We start from the raw sequence: 27,751 nt of genomic DNA, 5'->3' as shown, positions 1-27,751 counted from the left end.
CTGATCCGGTCACCGGGTACCGGTCTGTGCCACAGACCGTTCCGGTCACCGTAGATGTTGACACTACCTTGTCAGTACTCCACAAAGGTAGACGCAGCCGCGTTTCTACTGTGAGTCACAGACGTAAACATGTAGTGTATATGTTTCCGGCTACTCCTCCACCTCGGGCTCGTCGTCGTTTGACTCATCGTCTACTTCAACTAGCCCTCATCATTATCGGAGGGGACGTCGTTCACGCTCACAGAGTGTTTCTCAGCGTAGATTGCCTCGTAAAGAGCGATCACGCCAGCGCTCTGGGAGACGTTCGATCAGAAAACATCATTCCCAGCGCCGCCGAACAGTGTCTCGGCATCACAGGGATAAGGGACATAGACCTTCCTCCATTAGGCGCTCTCTGAGGAATCTAGTGACACCCTTCCACGTGTGTCGGCCTCTATTTTGGCCTCAACACACACTTCAGCCGTTCCTACAACCACTGAGCATAATTTGTATTCAAACACTAGTTTGCATACATATCAGGCTCAAGGTACAGGGGTTAATCTTACCACTTCGGCTGCTTTTTCAGCCCCACGGGTCTCTTCCATTGCATAGAAGTATACCCCAGGCTGCCGCTACACCATCAAATCCCAATACTTTGTGGATCCAACAGTCGCCGGGAATCTTTGTCCCTTTTTCGACTGATCCTTTACCAGCGACCTCTGGTATTCAAAGTGAGTCTGCTGACTTGATCTCTGATAGACCTAACTCACCAGCTATATCTTTGATGGTGCCGGAAAACGATTCTCTCATGATAGAAGCGAATGAATCTATTATTCCTATTTTTGTATCCACCGGTTTCAATCAATCTAATGCTCCCGCAGACGGTTCGATTGAGGCGGGTTCGGAGTCTAATGAGGCCGAACTTTGTTATTTGGCCTCCATCAATCAGGTTTACGAACTAATGTTCAATACCTTAGATGAGGACTTCTGTCCCTGCCCATCCTTGTCTCTCACAGGATCTGCGGTTACCGTTACAGAACAGGTAGCCCGCAGACGAGAGCCTGGCAGGATAAGTAAGGCGCCTTCCCGAGTGGATCTACGCCTTCCTATTGGCTCTTCCACAATGGCTGTTTTCCAGTCACTTTAGCCAGCCAATAAGCCTTTGCCATCTCCATGGAAAGCCCCAAAGGAGCTGACGGAGCCTAAACGGATGGACGGCGGGAAAAGTTATAAGGCCCCGGTACCTGACCCTTCTACCGGTTTGGACCTTTCCAAACTTCCGGTTCCTGATGCTGACATTAGTAAGCTGTCACTTACAATGCCTTCATCATCTACCCATACAGCAGTCCCTCTTTCCCTGTTGGAAAATTGGGAGCTGAGATAACGCCGTTCCATAGGTCTGGCTAACCAGCTAGATCTCATGGCAGCCACAGCCTTAGACTTGGTTTGGGAGCTCTCTGATTCAATCCCAGAGGCGCTCCGGGCCTTGTTGATACATCTTTCACGTACTACGCAGTGTTTATCTCACAATGCTGCGTCGTCTATGTCTGAGATGTTAAGGCTTCGGAGAGACCTCACCCTGTCTTCCTTCCCCAATAATTTCCTTTTGGAAACAGGCGTTAACTCCCTTCAACTGCTCCACTAACAGCAGATTCTCTTTTCGGAGGGAGGAAACAGTCGGCACTTACTGCTGATTGTGAAGATCAGATACATGCCTCCTTAGCTAGGAGCAAATCTGGCCAGCACCCTGTGGTTTTTAAGCGTCCTGCTTCTAAGCCCACAGGAGCCCCACCGGCCAAGAAGGCTAAAAGGGACAGTTTCCCTACTAAGCGTCCGTCTGCTCCACGTCAGCCCACAAATAGGCCTCTTTTTCAGAACAGAACATCTTCCTATCGGAAGCCTTCTGTAAACCAAAATTGGAGTAAGGGCAAACCCAATGGGGACAAGAAGACATTTAATCCTTCTTCCGGCAAGGGTGGACCTCCAAAAGGTCAGCCCTAGGTCATACCCCTTTCTACCGCCACAACCTCTGATGCCGGAGGTACCAGTCGGGGCCAGACTTATGCACTTCGCAAATCGATGGCTCCAAATAACTTCGGACGCGTGGGTTCATTCTCTTGTCACACAAGGCCTCACTTTTCAATTTGAAAAAAGGCCCCCACTCTCTCGCGTCCCAATAGATCTGGTATCTCCGCATCCACAACTTCCAGACTCCATTCTCGGACTCCTGGAAAAACAGGCGGTAGAAAGGGTTCACGACCCTTGTTCTCCAGGATTTTACAGTCGCCTTTTCCTTGTTCAAAAGAAAAGCGGCTCCTGGAGACCAGTCATAGACTTAAAAGTGTTCAACACGTTTCTAGTCAAACCTACTTTCAAGATGGAGACTCTTGCCTTCATTCGGCGCTCCATCAAACCCATGCACTGGGGGGTTTCCTTGGACCTGGAAGATGCATTCTTCCATGTTCCTATCCATCCCAACTACCGGAAGTACCTGCGCTTCTCCTTTCGAGGCCAGGTCTACCAGTTTCGGGCGATGCCCTTTGGATTGGCCACAGCTCCACGAGTTTTCACCAAACTCATGGCCGCAGTGGGCGCACACCTCCGATGACATGGGGTTCAACTGCTTCAGTATTTCGACGATTGGCTCTTACACCAGCTCACTCGTCGACTGCTTCTGCTACACTTAGAGTTCTCTTGGAAGGAGCTCCTCTCTTTAGGACTCCTTCTCAATGTAGCCAAGTCAGACCTCATTCCCTCTCAGGATTTCATATTCGTGGGAATGTATTTTCTGACCCACATCAATCAGGTCAGGGTCTCACTGCAACGTGTATCAGACCTCTTTTTGAAGGTCAGATGGGTGCTGTCCCAATCTCATATCACAGCTCAAGATTTCCTCTCTCTCAACGGTATCCTGAGCTCTGTAGCAGACTTCGTGCAGTTGGGGCGTCTCTTCCTACGTCCTCTTCAGCACTATCTCTCAGCTCGATGGAAATGGTCTCCAGACAATCTGCTCACACAGATTCCCTTCCTTCCGTCCTTAGTCCCCCACCTTCAATGGTGGCTAGACGAGGAGACCCTGTTGGCAGGAGTACCGCTTCTTCCCCTGCAACCTTCTTTACATCTCATAACGGATGCGAGCATGGAAGGTTGGGGCGCTCACCTGGAACCCCGCAGCCTGACATTATCAGGATTGTGGTCTCCTCAGGAGTCTCTCCTGCGCATAAACGATCTCGAAATACGAGCAGTCTTTCTAGCTGTTTCTCAATTCCAATCACATCTTCGGGACTCCTGTGTGATGGTATCGACAGACAACACATCAGTCGTGGCTTACATCCAGAAACAGGGTGGTACACACTCTCACTCCCTGTATCTGGAAACAATGAACTTACTTGTTCTTTGCCAGAGCCTCAACGTCTCTCTCTTGTCCAAACACATACCAGGTTGTCTCAACGCCCTGGCGGACGGTATGTCTCGCAAACACCAGTTACTTCCATCGGAGGGGACACTTCATCAGGAAGTGGCCAACAAGATATTCCTCACATTCGGTTATCCACTGGTCGACCTGTTTGCGACCAGAGACAACCACAGACTTCCTCTGTATGTGAGTCCAGTGTTCGAACCAGCAGCGTGGGCGGTAGACGCGCTTTCGTTCGATTGGGATCAACTGGACGCTAACGCTTATCCCCCACCCATTCTAATTCCCCAAATCTTAGGGAAAATCAGTGTGAGCTCTTGCCGGATCCTCCTGATAGCCCCTTGGTGGCCCAGGATTTCCTGGTTCAACGACCTTCTCTGTCTCCTGTGCGAATTTCCCAGGGAACTCCCGCACAGGTCAGATCTCCTATCTCAGAGAGGCAGACTTCACATGGATCCAGACATGTTTCACTTACACGTCTGGCCGTTATCAGGCAATCCCTGCAGAAGAAACGCTTTTCTGTCAGGGCTTCAACGCTCGTTGCCTCTGCAAGGAGAAAGTCCACCAGAGCAGTCTATGATGCTTGCTGGAAACTCTTCTCTAATTGGTGTGTTCGAGGGAAAATTGATCCCCTCAATCCCTCTGCTAGACGCATAGCGGATTTTCTAATCTATCTCTTTGATGATAAGAAACTTTCTCTTAGCTCCATCAAAGGATACAGATCTGTGCTTTCGCATACCTTGGCTTTTCGTAAGTCATCACAAGTCTGTGCTGACCCAGCCATTTCGGAACTGATCCGAGCCATTGAACTTAAACGTCCTGTGTCTCGTTCTTGGATCGCTTATTAAAGCTCCCTATGAACCCCTTAATCAGGCTTCTTTACAGTTCCTAACCTGGAAGACCATTTTCCTTCTTACCATGGCTTTATCCAAACGTAGAAGTGAAATTCATGCTCTTTCTATCGAAGAAAGCCATCTTCGTTTTGATTCCTCCGATGGCTCCGTCACTTTGTTGTGTCAGCCAGGATTCCTTGCTAAAAATCAACTCCCCTCAATGGCTTCTAAACCCTTCAAGGTCCCAAGTCTTTCTAGAACTTGTGGAAATGAAGATGAAGATAGACTCCTCTGCCCTGTCAGGTCTTTGAAGTTCCATCTTAGTAGAGTTAAGTCTATTTGAGGTTCTCGCAAGAGACTCTTCATTCCCTTTAAAGGGGGGGCGATGTGTCTGCGGCTTCTATTTCCCGTTGGGTAGCCTCGACTATAAAAAGGGCTTACTCTTCTCTTTCTTCAAGGGATTCATCCCTTTTTAAGATTAGACCGCATGAATTACGAGCAATGTCAGCTTCGTGGGCATATATTAATCATACCCCACTCTCTGACGTGCTTCAAGCTGCTTTCTGGAGGAATCAGACCACTTTTTCATCTTTTTATCTTCGTTCTCTGGAGTGCCAACAGGACAACTTGTATTTGTTGGGCCCCCTTGTGGTTGCACAAACGGTAGTATCTTCTACGGCATAGGTATATTACGATTATCCGTGAATTAAGTTAATACCGTAATAACGAAGATTAGCTAAGAACCTGAGATATGGGTTCCGCTGTGATGGGGAGATCTTCGCGAACCTTCCCGCTGCAGCTGCAAAGTCAGCATATGATAGCAGGTAACGTAATTAAGCTATAAAAACAAATTTTTCTAGTAAAATTCATTTTAATTAGTAATTACTTACCTGCTATCGGTAAGTCCCACCTCCCACCCTGCTCTTCGTCTAATATTTCATATTGTTTATTGGAATAAGAGTGATTCTGGGTAATATCCCGTTTTGGTTATACGGCTACACGGCACTATGTGACCGTTCTGACCTGATCGACGGGTTTATGAAAAGTGTGGGATTCTTTGGACAGAAAGATTCCGGATTATTTACGATCCTTCCTGGTGAGTAGCATATGATAGCAAGTAAGTAATTACTAATTAAAATGAATTTTACTAGAAAAATTTGTTTTCCTTCCCATCACTTTTATCTTTCTAAGGTGGAGCTACACTCTTCCTACCCATCACTTTTATCTTTCTAAGGTGGAGCTACATTCTTCCTACCCATCACTTTTATCTTTCTAAGGTGGAGCTACACTCTTCCTACCCCTCACTTTTATCTTTCTAAGGTGGAGCTACACTCTTCCTACGCATCACTTTTATCTTTCTAAGGTGGAGCTACACTCTTCCTACCTATCACTTTTATCATTCTAAGATGGAGCTATACACTTCCTACCCATCACTTTTTTCATTCTAAGATGGAGCTATACACTTCCTACACATCACTTATATCTTTCTAAGGTGGAGCTACTTACTTCCTACCCATCACTTTTATCTTTCTAAGGTGGCTTCCTTCCCATCACTTTTATCTTTCTAAGGTGGAGCTACACACTTCCTACTAATCACTTCATATCTTTCAAATGTGGAGCTACACACTTCCTTCCCATCATTTGTATCTTTCTAAGGTGGAGGTACAGACTTCCTTCCCATCATTTGTATCTTTCTAAGGTGGAGGTACACACTTCAGTGACCTTCCCATCACTTTTATCTTTTTAAGGTGGAGCTACACACTTCATACCCATCACTTTTATATTTTTAAGGTAAAGCAACACACTTTATACCAATCAATTTTATCTTTTAAAAGTGGAGCTACACACTTCCTACCCATAACTATTATAATTCTAAGGTGGAGCTACACACTTCCTACCCATCAGAACTAAATCATTATTTATTGACAAGTAAACTGTGATAAGCCAGTATTTATTTCTTAATAAAAGTAATGGTTCACTTCTCAAAATTTCAGCTAAAGGGAAATCGGAGGAAGGGCGTGAGAGTTCCGTCGGAAACACAAAATCATACAGGAGGACTCAACGTGTTCCAATATCTAAGAAAGGGGGGTCGACCAAGGTCATCAAGGGACAGACTCAATGTAAGCTTTTACAAGGGACAGACTCAATGTAAGCTTTAACAAGGGACAGACTCAATGTAAGCTTTAACAAGGGACAGACTCAATGTAAGCTTTAACAAGGGACAGACTCAATGTAAGCTTTAACCAGGGACAGACTCAATGTAAGCTTTAACAAGGGACAGACCCAATGTAAGCTTTCAAATGGGCGTTATACATGTGGGTTAAGTGTCGTTCCAGATAAGCCTGTGCAGTCTGGACAGGCTTTTCAAGGATAACACTTTCTGCTTGTTTTTCGTTCCAAGGAAGTCTTTTCTTATTGAAAATCCAGTTAATGCTGATAAAGTGGACTGAAATTTTATTGCTTTTATAGATGTTAAAATGGTTGATAAAAACCTTCTTTGTCATGTTATTGTTTTTAATTAGGAAAATATCATTTTCTTTCATGGTTCATATTTATTTTATTGATAAGTAAAAAGCAGATGTTCTTGTTCATTAAAAATAATGTTGCAATTATGGATGAGAACATTATTGTTTATGTTTTAATGCTTTGTTAAGGTGGACGAAAACTCTCTTGAAGAGACAGATGACTTTGATGACTGGAGCACGGAGAGCTTCTGTATACAAGTCCTGTGTGAACATGAACAGGTATGTATTCAAGTCCTGTGTGAACATGAACAGGTCAGTATGTTAACATAAGCAGATCTGTGTACATGTCCTGTTTGAACATGAACATACCAGTGTGATCATGAACAGGTCTGTATGTGAACATGAACATACCAGTATGAATGTACGCAGGTCAGTATGAATGTGAACAGGTCAGTTTGACCTTGAATAGGTCTGTAATGTGAACATGAACAAGTCAATGTGAACATTAACAGGTATGTATACAAGTCTTGTGTTAACATGAACAGGTGAGTGTGAACATGAACAGGTAAGTATGGGAACATGAACAAGTTAGTGTGGGAACATGAACAGGTCAATGTTAACATGAACAGGTCTGTGTGAGCATGAATAGGTCAGTATGCAAGTCTTGTGTGAGCATAAATAGGTCAGCGTGAACATTTGTTGGTGTATACATGAAAATGCAAGTATGAACATGTATGTGGGAACATGTCTGTGTGAACATGAACATGTCTGTGTGAACATGTCTGTGTGAATGTGAACAAGGCAGTGTAAACAAGAATAGGTCAGCATGAACATGAAAAGGTCTGTGTACAAGTCCTGTGTGAACATGAACAACTGAGTGTGAACATGAACATGTGAGACTGTGAACAGGTCAGTATACAAGTTATGTGTGAAAATAAACAGCTGAGTGTAAACATGAACAGCTGAGTGTGAACATGAACAGGTGATTGTGGGAACATGAACAGGTCAGTACATGAACATGAGCAGGTCAGTATTAAAAAGAACAGCACCGGAAAACTTTTATTTTTTTCTGCAAATAATACTGTTTTCAATATTGTGCCAAAATAGTTCATGTTAAAACCTTTCCTTTTTAGGGAGTTTTATTCCTATATGTGCAGATGATTTAAAATTGTGTCATGATGTTGTAAAATTGCAAATGTGTTCCACAAGTAGAATATCAAATGATTCTGTTCGGTTATCAAGTTTAAAACGGTTTCAAGAATAGGTTTAGTAATAACTAGCATTCTTAATACTTTTTTTATGTCATATGTGTCATTGGTGCCAAAAGAAACATAATTTAAGCCTTGCTTTGTAAATGCATGTGCGTAAAGTGTTGTCCCTGATGAGCCTGTACTGTCCACACAGGCTAATAAGGGACGATACTTTCTGCCTAAACTGGATATGTGCTAAGAAGAGACTTTCTGTAAACGTAGAAATGTCATAAAAGTGTAAAGTGTTGTCATTGATTATACTGTGCAGACTGGACAGGCTACTCTGTGGCATTACTTTACGCACATGCATTTATGACCCATTCACAGAGCAAGGCTCATATAATTGTTATTCTGTACACAGGGCTGGCACTTGTGCCCACAGAAATTTCCACTGGCGTTCAGAAATCGGGAACAGCTGGAGGTGTTTCTTCAGAAGGCTGCGCCGTACCTATACCGTATCTACACCATCCTCAAGCAGGGCCCCATCAAATTGAAATGCTTCTCTCCTGGAAAAGGAAAGGCCTACCTTGACTGGATTCGACAGGTTTGTTGTAGTTATTGATGGCTTTTTCGATGTGATTATTGCTGCTTTAAAAGATATCATGCCCTGAAAAGTTGACATTCACTGAATAGTAATGACTGGTTTGTTAAGTTATGGCAATTAAACCTAGTAGGTCATGGCAAAAAATGTCAGGTTGGACACAAAGGGACCCCAGTTCCTAATAAGTCAATACAATAAATGTTGTAAATAACACTTTAGATTTTGTCGTGGCCTAGTAAGTATGTTGTCCGCCTAGTGACCCGGAGACCGATTTTTTTATCCCCATTGTGGGAAGTGTTTTTAAATATCCCCCCCCAAAGACCCCAAGTAATGGGTCCACCCAGAAAACAGACTTGAGAGTGTTACAAAAAGCCTAGGCTTTCGATGCCATTGAGCTTAAATAAATAGGTTAAAACTATACTCATTAAACAATTAAACAAAATAACGGTTTGAATGCTTAAATAAATAGATTTCAATTAAATCAATTCAGCTACATAAAGGTTTGATTACATGATGAATTACATGTATATAAAGTATTTTTCATTACCACTTTACCAGGTCTGCGAAGACAACCTTGACTTTGTTGAAGCGTTGACGCACTTACGGTCTGAACTTGCTAAGGACGAGACGAAGGAAATCTCGGGATGTCTGGCCCGGTAAGGATTTCAGGGTCACTTCATTTTCAATAAATGTAAATATAATATAGAAATAAATCAGTTGGGCACAGGCTCATCAGGGACAACACTTTCCGCTTGTATGGCATTTTTTGTTGAAAGGAAGTCTCTTCTTAGATCAATTTAATCCAAGCAAAAACTGTGGTCCCTAATTAGCCTGTGTAGACTTGATATGGTCACTGACCATGGCCATAGCTCTAGCTTACATTTATATAATGTCACTTTTGTGCTCCCAAGATTTAGGTTCATATTTGTGTTTGCCCATCAATAGTCAAACTTTTTCTGCAGGTGTCGTCTGCCAAGCGGGAAGATTGTCTGGCTGTGCGGAGAGCACCAGCAGATGCAGAGAGTGTCCAAGCTGAGCACGGGCAACAGCGGGGGATCCTACAGTCGCAAGGTGGTCCTGTACACGGAGGATAAGCTGATGAGTGAGAGAATAATCGAGTCTGCCGAGTACAAGGTGTTGAAGGCCGGGTCAGACAAGGTAGGTGTTATACAAGTACAAGGGGTTGAAGGCCAAGTCAGTCAAAGTGGGTGTTATACACGTACAAGGTGTTGAAGACCAGGTAAGACAAGGTGGGTGTCATCCAAGTACAAGGGGTTGAAGGCCAGGTCAGACAAGGTGGGTGTTATACAAGTACAAGATCTTGAAGGCCAAGTCAGACAAGGTGGGTGTTATACACGTACAATGTATTGAAGGCCAGGTCAGACAAGGTGGGTGTTATCCAAGTACAAGGTGTTGAAGGTCAGGTCAGACAAGGTGGGTGTTATACAAGTACAAGATCTTGAAGGCCAAGTCAGACAAGGTGGGTGTTATACACGTACAAGGTGTTGAAGGCCAGGTCAGACAAGGTGGGTGTTATCCAAGTACAAGGGGTTGAAGGTCAGGTCATACAAGGTGGGTGTTATACAAGTACAATGTGTTGAAGGCAGGGTCAGACAAGGTGGGTGTTATACACGTACAAGGTGTTGAAGGCCAGGTCAGACAAGGTGGGTGTTATACAAGTACAAGGTGTTGAAGGTCAAGTCAGACAAGGTGGGTGTTATACACGTACAATGTATTGAAGGCCAGGTCATACAAGGTGGGTGTTATACAAGTACAAGGTGTTGAAGGCCAGGTCAGACAAGGTGGGTGTTATACAAGTACAAGGTGTTGAAGGCCAGGTCAGACAAGGTGGGTGTTTTACAAGTACAAGGTGTTGAAGGTCAGGTCAGACAAGGTGGGTGTTATACAAGTACAAGGTGTTGAAGGCCGGATCAGACAAGGTGGGTGTTATACAAGTACAAGGTGTTGAAGGCCAGGTCCAGCAAGGTGTGTGTTATACAAGTACAAGGGGTTTAAGGCCAGGTCAGACAAGGTGGGTGTAATAAATGTCATGCCAGGCAATAAATGAGTGGAATGATAAAATGCTTATTAGCTAGCTTGTGAAATGCTCAAGTTTGATCATTTCTTGCTGGGATGATGCCAAGGTTTAAGTCCAATGTTTTTTATGTGTGTTTTCAAATAGTATGTAAATAACATACTCAGTGTAAAACTAAGTGTAATATTGACCTGTCAGACAATAGTAAAACAAATGATAACATAAGTTGAATGATATGATGAAATGACAAAGATGTAAAAACTCAAGCACCTTATTCCTACAATGACAAGTTTTATATGATTTTAAGTCACATTAACGACTTTGAAACACACGTAATATTATGAAACCCTATAAAATTTCACACATTTTTCAAGGCTTCTTATAAAGCATGACATGAATATTGACATGAAGCCATTTGTGGTTGATGACCTTATTTTCTAACATATAATCATTCACTTGAAGAAAAGAAAAAAATGTCAAATAACACCTTTTATAAGTAAATTAAGAAAAGATTATTTATAATTATTTTATTATACAGGAATTGAGGTTGAGCATTAGATATTGAATAAACCTCTTATATGCTCCCTATAAATACCTCTCTTATTATCCCATAAATTTTCAGCATTTGGATCCTGTAAAACCAGGACCTTTGAGTCTTAAACAGCCCAAAGGTAAGCTCATTTCAGTTTTCTATTTCCTTCCCCTAAACACTTCCTGTATTTTAGTTGCTCATAGATACTGATTTCACTTCTCCCTTGCCACCTTGCCCTGTTCTTTTAAAGGTTATTCATTTAACTCGATTCCAATGTATGTAACCATGAGACCAAAGGCACATTCAGTCAGGTCTAGATCAGTTGCACCACTTGAAGATGAAAGTGAGCCTCGTTCTTGACTGAATGCATAAGTGTGAAGTGACGTCCCAGATAAGCCCGTGCAATCTGCAAGCCTGTGCAATATGCACAGTCTACTGGTAATCAGGGACAACACTTTCTGCAATCTGCACAGGCTAATCAGGGACAGCATTTTCACCCAGTTAAGAATTTTGTTTAGAAGAAGAGATTTCCTATTAATGAAGAATTCACAAAGGCAGAAAGTGTCATCTTTAATAAGCCTGTGCGGACTGCACATGTTAATTCAGGAAGACAATTTATGTGCATTCATTATGTAAAGTATTCCCAGAACCAGGTTCAAGTGATCAGCAGGTGGGGTGGGTGTTGGGGGATGGTATATAGATATTTTTTTTGGACTGCCATGTACATGTTTAAATAGCAGCACCGATTTGTTGAACATGCATTTTAGTGAAATGAAATTGCATGTAAGAGGTTCACTTTGCAGTAACCATTTATTTCTGTTGAAATATATCAGAGTTTTTTTCAATGAATTGTTTTATATGATGACCAATTTCTGAAGACCATCTCTTCATGTACATAGCATCCATTTTTCCTATTTTAGTAGCCTTATTTCACATGCTCCTGCACCCTGGTAATAATTTAAGTAGTTGTATCACATGGGTGTTGTGCAAACTTTCCAAGCCCTATCACCGAGGGGAGTTAGACAAACAACCTACTAATCCTTCATATAAGTCATAACAGTGCTGCACTTTCCCTGTTTTTGTTTTTTTTTGTCAATATTAACAAGATTTCAAAGAAACAAATATAGAAATTATAGATCTTATTTCATCAACCATGGATAAATACTGTAAATGATCAATTAAAGTGTGACTTTTACCTTTTATATGTATAAAAAATTATTAAGTGTTTCTAAACTTAACTTAACGTTATAAACTAATGAACAATCATTTTCATAAACAGCATAGCTTAGCAATAAGTATATTGTTATGTTTAATAATTATGACAATGAAAACTTACAGATTTGTTATCAGTTGCATTACTGCGAGTAACTAATAAATAAAAAATAACATTATTTGATATTATAATTTAAGATGCAAATCAAGTAATTCTTAAAAGATTCAATTTTGCCATACAACTATATTCTCACCCTCCATTTCCCTTTATTTCTCCAGAAAAGTCTAACTCCCCTGCCCAATCATCCCAATCCAATGACGAACAGTCAACCAATCAAAACACAGGCAATTCAAATCCAGCCAATCAGCTCCCACCACGACCACCATCAGCCAATAAGAAGTCATCAAGACCAGCTTCTTCAAAAGCCACCAAACAGGCAGTGCTTAAGTCACAAGAACTGGATCCATCAGGCTTGGAAAAGGCAGACAAAAACACAACATTAAAAGCAGTAGGGACGGTTGCCAGTCTTGTATCATCTGGGGCCACAAGAAGTCTGCAAAAAGGCAAAAATCCTAAAAGCAAAGCTTGTGTAATTTCATGAGGCATATCAGTGCTTTAAAGCTTTTGATAACAAAAAATAAGGGAATTATATAAATGCAATAAGTATGATTTGTGAGATTTATTTCTTAAGGATAAATGCAGTTATATACAGGGATTCATTTATAAGTTTATAACACAATAAAAATTAATAGTGTTTTTTTTGTTCAAGTAGGGTTTCTTGTTTTATTTCTTTGTTGTAAATGGCATGTCATATCAGAGTTTTTCTTATGTATTTCCATGTAAACCATGTAAAGAGCATTCACGTAATAATCTGATGTTTACATGTGCTATATTTGCTATCTATTTCGACAGAAGTTTAAATAGGGAAAAAAAGAAAACATTATAACAGTTTATATAAAAATCTGATCATTTCTCTATCTGTATGCATCCTTTCAAGAAGGCAGCATACAGCAGTCACACTGTTGGTCTTTCTTTATTTACGCCTGGGTGATGTTTCCTATCTTATCCATAACTTTGCCTTAAGATTGCCGTGGTGTAGTGGATATGGTGTCCGCCTAGCGATCGGGAGGTCATGGGTTCAATCCCCACTGTGGGAGCGTTCTTTAGATCTCCCGCAAAGACACCAAGAAAACGGACTCAAGAGTGTTTCATATAAGCTTAGGCTTGTTATGCAATCGAGCTTAAATAAATAGGTTTAAAAGAAAAATTTAAAAAAATTGCCATATAACTTTTTGATTGTATATGACTTATTAATTGCCACTCAAGTCCACCATCCTATAACAACATGTCCCATGTAACAACTGTCTCCTAAAAAATTAAACAGTCCAGGCCACACTTATATGTCAAGGCCAAACTTATAGGTCAAGACCACACTTATAGGTCAAGGCCACACTTATAGCTCAAGGCCATACTTATAGATCAAGGCCACACTTATAGATCAAGGCCACACTTATAGGTCAAGGCCACACTTATAGATCAATGCCACACTTATAGATCAAGGCCACACTTATAGATCAAGGTCACACTTATAGGTCAATGCCACACTTAAAGGTCAAAGGCCAAATATGGCTTTAAAACAGGTTTTACAATTTTTGTCTCTGGCATACATTTCCTATATATTGATGGATGTTAAAACTTGGCATAAAGGCAATCCATTATACAACAACAAGCCAGTCTTCTCTCTACCTCAAAGGTCAAGGTGAAGGTTAGAGATCAAGTTGGCAATAAAACAACTTGTCCAGTCTGTTGTGTTGTCATTCTTCATGCAATTTAAAAATAACCACAATTGACCACATTAAGTACTGGCTGTTGCATGTATCACTTGTCTTATTGACTAAGGTTCAAGGTCATACTGAAAGGTCAAAAGTCAAGATTGGCAATACACAGCATGTTTGGGATTAAGTGGAGTTTTAAAACAAAAGTGGAATGTGGGGGCATCCCTGCCATATGGATACATGGCTTGTCTGTTACTAGATCATAGTTTTGTTATGTGTGTTCCCACTCAAAATTCTGTTTGTCAATCTAATTGCTAAATGAGTTATCTCAGGCACAGGAGATTTTTTTTGATTTTTTAAACAAATATGACTTTTGTGTGATACTGTGTATACTGTGTAATATATTTTGTGCATTATATTAATATGTACACAGTTTGTGATATTTTTTGTGAAGTTTGTGGGTTTTTTTTGTATTTATTATGTGATATGTGATGTGATAAAAAATTTATATTTTCTTCCAGTTCTATATGTTAAACTGGAAGGAACTTTTCCAACCTATATCATTCTGCTCAACTGAAATTGCGTTTACAATCACATGAACTTTGGTATACAGATTAATCCTTTGCATGCTGGGAAATTTTTGTCTGCTAAAATATCATCTTCTGAATTTTTAAAATTAGCATTTTCTTCGATTTTTCTTCAGAATAGCAAACAGTTTGGATCCTGATGAGACGCCATGTTCTGTGGTGTCTCATCTGGATCCAAACTGTTTGCAAAGTCCTTTAAAATTCGGTTCCAGAGCTGAAAGGGTTAAATGTTGCAACAGGGGGTTCTACTGACCTTTCATTTGAAACAGGTCAAGTGCTGCACCTGTAAATGTATATGTTCAAAGGAAAGATATTGTTGGATTTGTATATGAAGTCTATAAAAAAAAATTTTTTAATCCAGTATGCATAGTTTTTAATGCTTTGTTCATTTATAGTTATTGTTTGTCTACTATTTTCAATAGATATGGCATTTTTACAATCATTCATATTTTCTTATGTTATTTAATATTTATTATTCCACGCCAAAGGCAGAGGGATATAGATTGGGATGATCTGTAAGTTTGTTAATCTGTCTGTCCGTCAGTCTGTTAATACGCCGTCTGTCATAAACATTCCAGAGCTAGATCTCAGAAACTATATAAGGTATCCACATGCAGCTTCATAGTTGTATATGAGTTGTGTTCTGAGAAAACTGGGCATAATGCATGTGTGTAAAGTGTCATCCCAGATTAGCCTGTGCAGACTAATCAGGAACTACATTTTCCGCCTAAATAAGATGTTTGCTAAGAAGATACTTCATTTAAATGACAAATGTCATAAGAGAGGAAAGTGTCGCCACTGATTAGCCTGTGCAGACTGCACAGGCTTATCTGGGACAACACTTAACACATATGCATTATGCCCAGTTTTCTCAGAACACGACTCATATTGTTTAGAAGTGCCATGCACAAGAACCATATCCCTACACTTTCTGATATAAGAGTTATTGCCCTTTGTTTTCTGAATGGTGTAGTTTTTAGGGCTATATATCTCAGATACAATACAAGATTTCAACATGAAAGGGTGCATTGATATCAATGAAGAGAAGGTGCATTGATATCAATGAAGAGAAGTTCCATGCTTAAAAACCAGTTAAAAGAGTTATTGCTCTTTGTTGTTTTTGTATGATGTAACTTTAAAGGACTATATCTCAGATAAGACACAGTGTTTCAACATCAAATTTCAAGCGTGTATAGATATCAATAAGGAGAATTGCCTGGCACCATAATCGTTACCATACTCTTTCTAAAATAAGAGTTATTGCCCTTTGTTGTTTTTTTATGATGTAACATTTCAGGGCTATATCTCAGATACACTACAAGATTTCTACATGAAACTTCATGGGTGTATGGATTGCAATGAAGAGCATTGCAATGCATAAAAACAATTACCCTTAATTATATTATTCTTTTTATGATGTACCAGATATCAAGAGATTGCACCCATCCATAAACAAAATGTTTGGTGGGGGATATCAATTAAATGAATTTGCTTGTAATTATATTTTCAATTGTTTTACTATTTTCTTTATCCAGAGCATATTAACTTCTTTTGATATTGACTGATGATATTAAATATGTATTTAATTGATTTTCAATTTTCATAAATCATGATATTGTATTCAAGCTCAATATTATATAAAATCTATACAGTTCTGTGTATTTTTGAAACGTTTACATATGTTTATTGTTAAAGATATACATGCCTCAGAACTCAAATTGATATTTAACAACTTTACATGATTGTTGTTTCCTTTATGCATTATTATTTATGTTCCCTCATATATAATGCATTTGGTATTTGTTTTTTTGTAATTAATGCCAATGTCTCTTTTTAATTAACAGGTTAAGACATTAAATATTTCAATTTAAATATATTTAAATAATGGTGATTTTTGTATATCAGTGTTAAAGTGCATGTGTTTAGAACCTATTATTTATGAAAACAGTTTTTTAATTTGTATCCCTTTAAATTAGTTGTAATATGTTGTGGTATGTAGGTATAGTATTCCTTCATTTGTACAATATTGAATTTACTTACAACAAAACAATTAAGTCTTCTACTTTTTTATGAAGTTCATTAAATGAATGCTCTTTTGGTCTAAACAGCTTTGTTAAAGTCTTGTATGCATGATTGCAGACAACTGAAATTTTTGCTGTATTTGATAGTATGTGATAATGCATTTATGTAATTTATTTTCTATGATTTTTGCAAACTCATTCATTATTCCACCACTTGATAAGGAGGGAGGGGGAATGTAATCTTGCAAACCTCCATATTTTGGTTTGAATATTTTCAGCTGAACCCTTTACCACTAAGATACTTATTTTTACATGTACACATTTGGTCCCTTAGAAAGTTAAATTTCATTAAAGACCTTTCTTACTAGATTCAAGTTTTAAAGGCTTCATTTCATGAGCAGCAAACAGCATAAAACCTGAACAGACTGCGAGTCACTCACAGGCTGTTCTGGTTTTATGTTGGTTGCAAAAGACATTTTCACTTCTGATATGGGAAAGGGTTACACAAGGTCTAGGAAATAATATCATGTTAAACTTGTGTTCGCTGTAACTAAAAAACATTGCTGCTACAGGACTGAAACATTGCATACATAGCAACCAGCATGTGAACTTTGGCGCCCCACATATTTGTTCGCTAGTTCTTGACACAACTGGACCCATCTTCACCAAACAATTCTTAGACTTAAGTCTTAGGATAAAAAATATTCTTTAAATTGATATATTAAAGAATTGCTTGAATTTTGAGTGAAACTTGGCATTAAACACCTCTATCTATATCATTCTTCATGTAGAACATTTTGTTCATGACATCATCACCAGCTGAGGCCTGTATAAATTCAAACACTGAATGCATTTTCTTGGTTCAAAGTCTATTTGTTATCCTTAAGTCTAAGAATGGGTTGGTGAATACGAGCCCGGCGTAATCCCCACCCTTGAATCATTCTGAAGATTATCTATAAAACACCAAGAACTGGTTGTTCTAAGGACTTTAGAGTCTGAATAAGGGCAAGGCTGTTAAGGGAATCAAGCTCAATTTATTAGTTTTAAGAAAACTCACACCAAAATGTGCAATTAATTGGTTTAAATTGTTACATTGACACTTGAAATTAGCCGTCCCCAGTTAAGTGTAAGTCTTAAGTCAGAATGGGTCAGTGTATACGGGCCCGGTAGGTATAGCCCCTTTTGGGGAATCAGTGTCCTGCTTGCACATATGTAGTTGCACTTGCTTGACGCAGACTGTGCAGGCTTATGTGGGACAACACTTTTCCCAGAGCAAGGCTCAAAGAAGCTTATTGTATTGAATTGTATGGTTGTCTGTATTGTATTGAAGTGTATGGTTGTCTATATTGTATTGAATTGTATGGTTGTCTGTGTTGTATTGAATTGTATGGTTGTCTATATGTTGTATTGAATTGTATGGTTGTCTGTGTTGTATTGAAGTGTATGGTTGTCTGTGTTGTATTGAATTGTATGGTTGTCTGTATTGTATTGAATTGTATGGTTGTCTGTGTGGAATTGAATTGTATGATTGTCTGTATTGTATTGAATTGTATGGTTGTCTGTATGGTATTGAATTGTATGGTTGTCTGTATTGTATTGAATTATATGGGTTGTCTGTGTGGTATTGAATTGAATTGTATGCTTGTCTGTATTGTATTGAATTATATGGTTGTCTGTGTGGTATTGAATTGTATGGTTGTCTGTATTGTATTGAATTGTATGGTTGTCTGTGTGGTATTGAATTGTATGGTTGTCTATATTTGTTGTATTGAATTGTATGGTTATCTATATTTTTCATTGAATTGTATGGTTGTCTATATTTGTTTTATTAAATTGTATGGTTGTCTGTGTTGTATTGAATTGTATGGTTTTCTATATTTTTATACACTTTTTTACATGTGTAAACAATCAAACACGTTGAAACAATCTTGGAAAAATGCTATAATTATTGCATGATAATTATTTATGAAAATAATTTTATTGATATATAAAAAAGATAAAATGAAATGTGTATCTGGAGAAATGGTTTTACTAAATATATGTGTTTTTTATTGTCTGTTTAGTAATGTCATATTACTCTTTGTAAAGATCTTGTTTACATATATACATAAACAAAATAATTTCTATGTCTATAAATGTATTTGTTTATACTCAACCTTATTTATTAATGATGAAATATACATTAATCAATATGATTAGTTTACATTCATACTCAAATTGATGTTTAAGAAGCTAATAATATTAGGACAATCATTCTTATTTAAGTTTATACTAGCTGTGTATTTAAATCAACTTCTCAATAACAGGTTGAATTACGCTACTCACCTATTTGTTGGCATCATCTTGAAAACCTATGCAGTTTGTATGAAACTAAGGAAATCTGCAACTGGTACATATATTTTGCTGAATGAACACTTATAATATTTGTTGGATCATGATTGTACAAGGTCACATTGATCATGATAAAGGTCACATGGACCATCATACAAGGTCACATGGACCATCATACAAGGTCACATGGATCATCATGCAAGGTCACATGGATCATCATACAAGGTCACATGGATCATCATACAAGGTCACATGAATCATTATACAAGGTCACGTGGATCATTATACAAGGTCACATGAATCATTATACAAGGTCACATTAACCGTCATACTAGTTCACATGGTTCATGATTCAAGGTCACACGGACCATTATACAAGGTCATATGGATCATTGTACAAGGTCACATGTATCATGATACAAGGTCACATGTATCATGATATAAGGTCACATTGATCATGATACAAGGTCACATGGATCACAGAACTAGGTCAAATGGATTATGATACTAGGTCACATGGACCATCATACAAGGTCACATGGATCATGATACAAGGTCACATGGATCACAGTTCAAGGTCACATGGATCACAGTTCAAGGTCAGATGGATCATGATACAAGGTCACATGGATCACAGTACAAGGTCACGTGGATCACAGTTCAAGGTCACATGGATCATGATACAAGGTCACATGGTTCATGAAACAAGGTCAAATTGATCTGGATACAAGATCACATTGTTCGAGATACAAGGTCAAATGGATAATGATACAAGGTCACACTGATTGTTACACAAGGTCACATGAATCATAATATAATGGAAGATAAATTGCCAGCTGTCAAGGAACCAAAACTGATTTATTAATTTACACACAGAAGTCTTACTCGTGGTAATAAATGAGGATTATATCTTAAATAAGATAGTTGACAGAGCAATTTTTTACCGGTTTTTGGCAATTTGTCAATGTTATCCTTGTCTCGGAAACGTACTGTATCAGTGTACTTCAGACGTTCAATATAAATTGCCCTTAAGGTTATTATTTTCAAACACTTAATGAAATAAGAGTAAAAAGTCGAGTGTACTGAGCAAAGGCTCTTTCTTGTTTCTTTTTTAAATTTCTTTATTATTGTTTTTTTCTTAATTCTGTAACAAATATACTTATATCTCAAATGAATCTGGTGTGTTTGTCTTTTTTTCTGGGCAGTTTCTTTCAAGATGTAGTAAAGGCATATACATTGAACATTTACCTAAAAGCTAAAAGTTGAAAAGGCGAAGATAACTACACTTTTCCGAACGAAGATCAAAACTGGTCTTTTGCATCAGTTGTGCCCATTTTTGCACATATAATACAATCAAACATTTGTTATAAAGTCATGGACCAGTTTGTTTTTCTTGACATATTTTTTTTATATAAAAATATTATTCAAGATTACATATTGTAAACAACATATTTGTTTTCGTAAACAATAATGAACAAAATATTAAGCTTTAAGATATTAGTTGCTCAATTCTTTAGTAAATGCAACTTACAAGTTTTATTTATAAATAAAAAAATACCTCCATGGAATTTCATATTTAATGAGATAAAAAAAACAAGTTTATGTTACTTGAGAAGGGTATATTCCTATGATATACAAGATTTTCTTCGATAATTAAGTAATGCCAAACGATTTTCATTTTTCTTTTCCTGATTGATATTTTGCAATGAACATTTTAATGTTTGTGTTTTTTCAGATGAAGAGGTTGTTGCTCTTAATGATAGCAAAACAGAAAAAGATGAGACACCTGACAGCGAAGGAAATAATAAAAAGGTTGGGGATGTAGAATCAAAAGCACTCAACTTATTGAATGTACATGACAAAAAGATTGATTCTGACACAAAATCAGAGGCCATCTTATTGAAGGAACCTGACAAAAAGATTGATTCTGACACAAAATCGGAAGCCATCTTATTGAAGAGACCTGACAAAAAGATTGATTCTGACATTAAATCAGAAGGCATCTTATTAAAGGGACCAGACAAAAAGATTGATTTTGACACAAACACGGAAGCCATCCTAATTGAATCCGAAAAAAAGAAGATACAATCAGATATTCTTCAATCAGAGAAGGATGAGATCAAATCAGTTAGAACTAAATTTTTCAAACGTATCATACAGTCGTCTGAACCTGTATCTGAAAAACACACCGTAGGGGCAGATCGACCTGAAGTGCCTTTGACAAAGAATGTTGTTGAAGATTTTATAAAGGAAGACACAACCGATAAAATCATTGAGGCAATCCAAGAAACGAATGATGCTGAAGTTAGAAATGGGACACATTTGGAATACACTGAGTCAGCAATTGACATTGAAAAGTATCAGAAAACTCAAAAATTTGCACAGCAAACTCAGATAGAACAAAAAGAGGACGTAAAACAGATGCTTCTTGAGTCTGACAATAAGGCCATACGCAAAGCTCTGAAAGCATCGAACACTAGCCAGCTGGTCAGCAAATCAAGAATGGTTCAGTCCACTGATTCCAGGGTACAACTACCACCAAACCCGGCCAGCAAGTATGGAAGTATTGCTCGAGGAAGCAACGTGAAGCGCTTAATGACCCAGTCGTCAGCTACAGAACTGAACAAACAAGACGTTTCCATTGCCCATTCTAAGATCAAATCTACCCGTTCTGACGGTGGATTGCCTACTATGGATGCCTCTCTCAACATCACACCTGTGAAACAGGGCTCCTCGGCTAGTAGCGTATCAAGCGTGGAAAGTAGAACAAGTGGAACTGTGAAGGATAAGAAGTCCGAAGTGCATCCTTTAGAAAGGGTGCGGCCTAGAAAAATCAATGTGAGGCCACAGAGCGATAAAGACAACGGGAAAAAGGAAAGTGGACCGTCTTTTGCTGCTACAGGTAGAGTTGATCTTATGAGTTTTTTGTTGTTTCTTCTAAAATGTATTTAATATCGATTGTTAATTTATTTTTGGTTATAACTTTAAAATACCCAAGGTAATCTAAATTATACTACAAAGTTCCAATGGTAGGAGAAATAAACTAACAAATAACCCCGATTATGGTTGGGTTCCTTTTAGCGTATTTTTCTTACTCGGGGTATGTTGTAGTATACTTAAGAGTACCTGAGGTGCACTTTAAAATAGTACCAGAAACTACAAGTACCAATTAAGCTTAATAAATCAATATGTAGTTCTGGAGTATATGGATTTGTTAGGACAGATATTTTTCTTTACTTATGTGACCAGAAGGGCCAGCTGTCAATTATTTATGACGATCCAATTTCCAGCAGCTATGAGTTTGTGTTTGTTTCTATTGTTGGTACTGATGTTTATGCAAATGGAAGTATAAGGTGTCCATTTTGTTAAGATGATTGGAGGTAAAACTAAGTAAATGCATGTATTTTTATTATTGCTTCAGATTATTTAATGTTTAGTGCTCATTTAATCTCATTTGTTTGTTGGTTTAGCTGGTTTGTGGCTGTTTTCAAAAGTATTTAACTTATATCACGGCAGACATGTGACCAACTTGCACTTTTCCTTGGTGAGCTGGTTTACAATTTTATATTTTGCCAGAAACTGACAATTGCCCTACTTAAATCAGAGGTAGAGGGAGATCAATGGCTGTAAAAAGATTTCATGCCCAACTCCCAATCAAGTTTCAAGGGCTAGGTGGCCCAACCATCAACACTATTCGAAAAGATACATAATGCAATATTTGTTTATAATTCTTCTATGTATTTGATGCAGGTCGTTCAGTGCAAAATCAAGACCGAAGCCCTGCTGGGGGTAACCAGAAGACTAGCAAAGCATGCAGCCTACAGTAGAAGTTGTTACAATCCTGATGGAGCCCTGGAAGCCTGAATAAGGGGCCACTAGGAGGTTATTTTATTAATTGGTAATAGATTCCTGGTTGTCTTCAAGGTTGTATGTTGCGACAAAGACAGACGGATGTTGTACTTGTATTTGGGTTAAGCAACAAGAACAAATGTCCATGGTTACTTGACATTGTACCTCAGGCATTAAACAGAGGATAGCCTTCTCTGTGGTGTTGATACTTTAATTATCTGATACTGTAATTATTGGCAAAGTTTTCATTCTGAAAGTTTGAAGGTCCTTATAAATTAAATGTTTAGTAGCGTTTATGTTGGTATTTCGATTGATAGAACTTTTATGTTTAATTTCCAGAGACTTTTCGAAGTATATTATAAAATCCTTGTTTTAAGGTGACATCTGAATACGTATTTATTGGAAAATAATTGTATATGGTGTTTAAGTATGGGTTTATGATGAAAAATGTTAGTTTGATAGACTGTATTATTGATGTTTATTACAAACTAGTATACTCTCTTTTGTACAACCTCATATTGTTTCTTTCTTTTTATGCATTTCCTTGTACATTCTAATTGATCTGAACTGCATCATAGCATAACATCTCATTTTTGAATATCAATTGCTTTTTTAGTTTGCATTAATGTATTTCTAGAGAAACTATAATAGAATATGTGAATTATTGTTAAGTTATTTGTTACATGTTATTTTTATATTTGTTTTACAACAAAATATACAAATTAAATGTGATATTCTGTTGCATTTTTAATTTACTTTCACTTATAAGCATAATTTTTTTTATTCACCAAGCACAATTTAGCGTTTTATTTTTTGGTAACACACATTTATTGGTTACATGTAGTTGAAATTTTGTTTCATTACTTAAGTTAATTTCTATACAATAAGTAATACGTTTTCAGTTTAAATTTTGTATTGAACATTTATGTTAATACTGTTATGACTTTCTGTTTCTATTATATTATATTTGTAGCATGGATTTATTTGTTGCTTACATGGTAGTGTTAACATTTACTTACATAGATTAATTAAATAGATTTCTCTACAATAAGTTTTAGTTGTGTAATGCACTGACAGTTTTATACTCTCAAGACACAAAACCTTGTCACTTTCAATAACTAAAATACAACATCATTTGACACTTTTATTCATGCAAGTTTAACATGACATGCATTAACATAACAAATTGCAAACTATTTACATAACATTGACATTCTTATAAAACACATTAACAAATGAAATAAATAATAAATATTATTTTTACACGAAAGCATAAAGGCAAGATTTCTGGGGAGTTTTTAGTGTTTTAGCAGGCAACTTCTGTCAGCTGAATGAAATTTCATAAAAGTGAAAAATACTTTTTTTATTTTCTATTTGTATAGACTTATTTATTTATTTTTTAAAGTTTTTCTTACATGAAGAACAAAAGGTGCGACTGATAATTGATAGTAACATAGAAATGTTACTTGGAATATTTAGATACATAAAAGGTGAATGCATGGTAAATAGTACCAAATCACACATCACAAAGAAGTACAAAAGAGCGCATCAGATATTTGATAAATGCATTTAATATTATGACACATGTTGTGAAATTAAAGAATCTCATATCACATATTGTTCATAAAGGACGAAATATGTTATTTCAGACAAAGATCATTTTAATGATAAACAAATAATATTTTAATTTCTGAAGTATGATTTATTTATCCGCTGCTGAAACTGTTGTATTTATTTGAATATGCTTGATTTGTTTCTATGGCTACATTTTGTTAATGTTCTTGTCAGTCTTGTCCAAATAGTAAACAATGTGAACAATATGTGCTTATTTCTAAATAACTAGGATGTCAAAAGGTTTCTTGGAAGACTTGTATCAAATCTTTTTTAGTTCTTGGTCATTTTTGCTACATTAAAAACAGGAGTCCATTTTTATGGTGAAAAGCACTGTAATCAATGATTTTTGGCTTAGTTGATTTTCAAAAAAACTGATCAGTGATTATGGTTGAGAAGAATGTTTGGCATGGCATTGCGTCGCTTACGCCAGTTGCCCAAGCGGTTCATCTGTTGGCGAAGATGTTGTAACCATAGCTTAGTCTCGTGTATGGTCTCTGCCTGCAAACATAAGGTTCATCAAATATTGATTTATTGTTAGGATTTAGGGTATGGGATTAAGTGAAAGTGCGGTTAAAAAGGGCAGTTTGATAATAGTAGAAAGTGGAAGGGTGGTAGTGAGAATTAGATAATAATTATTAGGTGGTGTGAAAGGGGTTGGGTTGGAGTGAAAAGGGTAGGTAGAGTGAATGGGGAATACTGCCAGTGAAAGGGATAGGTTGGTTATAAGGGGTGGTATGATTGGAGTGAGAGGGATCATGGGGAAGTAATGGAGGGTGAGAGTGTAAGAGGTATGTTTGGAGTGAGAGGGATAGGGCAGCAATGAGAGGTGAGAGTGAGAGGTATGGTTGGAGAGAGAGGGATAGGACAGTAATTAGAGGTGAAAGTGAAAGAGGTATGGTTGGAGAGAGGGGGATATGGTAGTAATGAGAGGTGAGAGTGAAAGAGGTATGGTTGGAGAGAGAGGGATATGGTAGTAATGAGAGGTGAGGGTGAAAGAGGTATGGTTGGAGTGAGATGGATAGAGTAGTAATGATAGGTGAGAGTGAAAGAGGTATGGTTGGAGAGAGAGAGGGATATGGTAGTAATGAGAGGTGAGGGTGAAAGAGGTATGGTTGGAGAGAGAGGGATATGGTAGTAATGAGAGGTGAGGTGAAAGAGGTATGGTTGGAGTGAGATGGATAGAGTAGTAATGATAGGTGAGAGTGAAAGAGGTATGGTTGGAGAGAGTGGGATAGGGCAGTAATGAGAGGTGAGAGTGAAAGAGGTATGGTTGGAGAGAGAGGGATGGGGAAGTAATGAGAGGTAAGTGTGAAAGCGGTATGGTTGGAGTGAAAGTGGATAGGGCAGTAATGAGAGGTGAGAGTGAAAGAGGTATGGTTTATGAGAGAGGGATATGGTAGTAATGAGAGTTGAGGGTGAAAGAGGTATGGTTGGAGTGAAAGGGATAGAGTAGTAATGATAGGTGAGAGTGAAAAAGGTATGGTTGGAGAGAGGGATAGGGCAGTAATGGGCAGTGAGGGTGAAAGAGGTATGGTTGGAGAGAGAGGGATAGGGCAGTAAAGAGAGGTGAGAGTGAAAGAGGTATGTTTGGAGTGAGAGGGATAGGGTAGTAATGACAGTCGAGAGTGAAAGAGGTATGGCTGGAGTGAGAGTGATAGGGCAGTAATGAGAGGTGAGAGTGAAAGAGTAATGGTTGGAGTGAGAGGAATGGGGAAGTAATGAGAGGTAAGTGTGAAAGAGGTATGGTGGGAATTAGAAGTATAGGGTAATAATGAGAGGTGAGAGTGAAAGAGGTATGGTTGAAGTGAGAGGGATATGGTAGTAATGATAGGTGAGAGTGAAAGAGATATGGCTGGAGTGAGAGGAATAGAGTAGCAATGATAGGTGAGAGTGAAAGATGTATGGCTGGAGTGAAAGGGATAGAGTAGTAATGATAGGTGAGAGTGAAAAAGGTATGGTTGGAGTGAGAGGCACATGATTGCATTGAGCAGTAAAAGATGTAGGATGGGGTTGAGAGTGGTACAGTATACTGAATGTTTAAACTGTATATGAGCCATGCTCTGTGAAAAATGGGTCTTATGCATGTGCAAAAAGTGTCGTCCCAGATGAGCCTGTGCAGTCAGACACTTTCCGCTCTTTTGTTATTTCTGTTTTAAGAAACTTTCCGTTGTTATGATATTTTCTGTTTAAAGAAAGTCTCTTCTTAGCAAAAATCCAGTCAAGTCAGAAAATGTCCTCCCTGATAAGCCTGTGCAAACTGCACAGGCTAATCTGGGACGACGCTTTACGCACATGCATTAAACCCCCTTTTCACAGAGCACGGTCAATATATAATACGCTTGACAGTCAGAGATGTAGGTTGGCAGTGACAGGGGCAATTTGGGAAAGAATGGGGTATGCTTAGAGTTAGAAAGTTGAGTTGGCTGTTAGAGAAATGGAAAAAGGGTATAGTAAGAGATAGGGTGACAGGGGCAATGGTAAGGTAAGATGGGTAGAGTGACAGTAGTAAGGTGGGGTATAGCGGCACTGAGGGAAAGTGTTTTAGCAGTAGGGTTTAAGCAAAGATTGCACATGTTTAAGATTCTAATTTTAGTAATTCACTTAATTATCGCTTTCTTTTCAATTTTGAAATTTAAGCGAAAATACATCTGTTTCCACTTAAATCTATAAAAAAAAGATGTGCCACACTTTTGTTTTCATTAACTTTTATTTATACGTCTTTGTAATATATCTTTCTTTACACGAATAATTAGTTTTGCCAGTTTTATTGATTTGTTTTTAAATAAATAAATTACCAAAACCACATAGGGGAAAGTCAAGTTAATGGAGACTTGCAACTTTTTTATCAAACTAAATTTCAATTCTTTATAAGACCTAACACATTTTTCTGCGGAACCGCACATAATGTATTGGAAATTTAATACATGCGTCTCTTATCAATTTACTTTTTTCCAAAACAACAAGTTAGAAAGCAGACTTTTTATAAGACTAAATAAAATATAACAAATATTAGATCAAACACAGATGTTGTGTCTATTTTCAAAGTACCTTTACAATGAAGGCGTCCTTGTTCCATTCAAGGATCTCAAACACTTCCAGGAAGTCCTTATCCTGGCTCACGATGCATTTGTCCAGCATGAATGGTTCCCTGAAAACCTGGAACCTGCCCCCCTTCTCCCGAATTAACACGACTGCCGCACTCTTCACTTGGCCATTGTTGTTGTCATTGATGACGTTGGAATCATTCAGTTGTGGATCACTGATTGTCTGAAACAAAACATTAGGGGAGATTATAATTTGAGGATTGTCAT

The 27,751-nt window shown here is 38.0% G+C and overlaps 2 protein-coding genes and 1 long non-coding RNA gene across 4 annotated transcripts in view; 2 read left to right on the top strand and 1 right to left on the bottom strand.

Annotated features, from left to right (window-relative positions):
• The window catches only part of LOC127831518 (uncharacterized), a 164,474-nt gene extending 140,676 nt beyond the window's left edge, over positions 1-23,798 (top strand). The window contains exons 57-65 of the mRNA XM_052356502.1: positions 6,222-6,347; positions 6,437-6,459; positions 6,882-6,971; positions 8,304-8,486; positions 9,042-9,139; positions 9,446-9,641; positions 11,141-11,189; positions 20,713-21,879; positions 22,728-23,798. Of these exons, the coding sequence (XP_052212462.1) occupies positions 6,222-6,347; positions 6,437-6,459; positions 6,882-6,971; positions 8,304-8,486; positions 9,042-9,139; positions 9,446-9,641; positions 11,141-11,189; positions 20,713-21,879; positions 22,728-22,804 (2,009 nt within the window). The 3' untranslated portion in view covers positions 22,805-23,798. The remainder of the gene's footprint in view (positions 1-6,221; positions 6,348-6,436; positions 6,460-6,881; positions 6,972-8,303; positions 8,487-9,041; positions 9,140-9,445; positions 9,642-11,140; positions 11,190-20,712; positions 21,880-22,727) is intronic.
• LOC127881517 (uncharacterized) lies at positions 12,873-20,152 on the top strand. Its single transcript, XR_008050108.1, has 2 exons — positions 12,873-19,576; positions 19,643-20,152. It is a non-coding gene; the product is annotated as an uncharacterized LOC127881517 (long non-coding RNA).
• Positions 23,799-23,957: 159 nt separating the features above from the next.
• The window catches only part of LOC127882158 (intersectin-1-like), a 66,418-nt gene continuing 62,624 nt past the window's right edge, over positions 23,958-27,751 (bottom strand). For both annotated transcript variants that reach the window (XM_052430633.1, XM_052430634.1), the window contains 2 exons: positions 27,489-27,707; positions 23,958-24,938 (listed from right to left, as the gene is read on the bottom strand). In XM_052430633.1, coding sequence (XP_052286593.1) covers positions 24,816-24,938; positions 27,489-27,707 — 342 coding nt within the window. In that variant the 3' untranslated portion in view covers positions 23,958-24,815. The remainder of the gene's footprint in view (positions 24,939-27,488; positions 27,708-27,751) is intronic.

The sequence above is a fragment of the Dreissena polymorpha genome, chromosome 5 (assembly GCF_020536995.1).
Source record: "Dreissena polymorpha isolate Duluth1 chromosome 5, UMN_Dpol_1.0, whole genome shotgun sequence".
In the NCBI taxonomy this organism is placed as follows: domain Eukaryota; kingdom Metazoa; phylum Mollusca; class Bivalvia; order Myida; family Dreissenidae; genus Dreissena; species Dreissena polymorpha.
The sequence above is the reverse complement of the archived record's forward strand: the minus strand, read 5'-3'. Positions and strand labels throughout refer to the sequence as shown.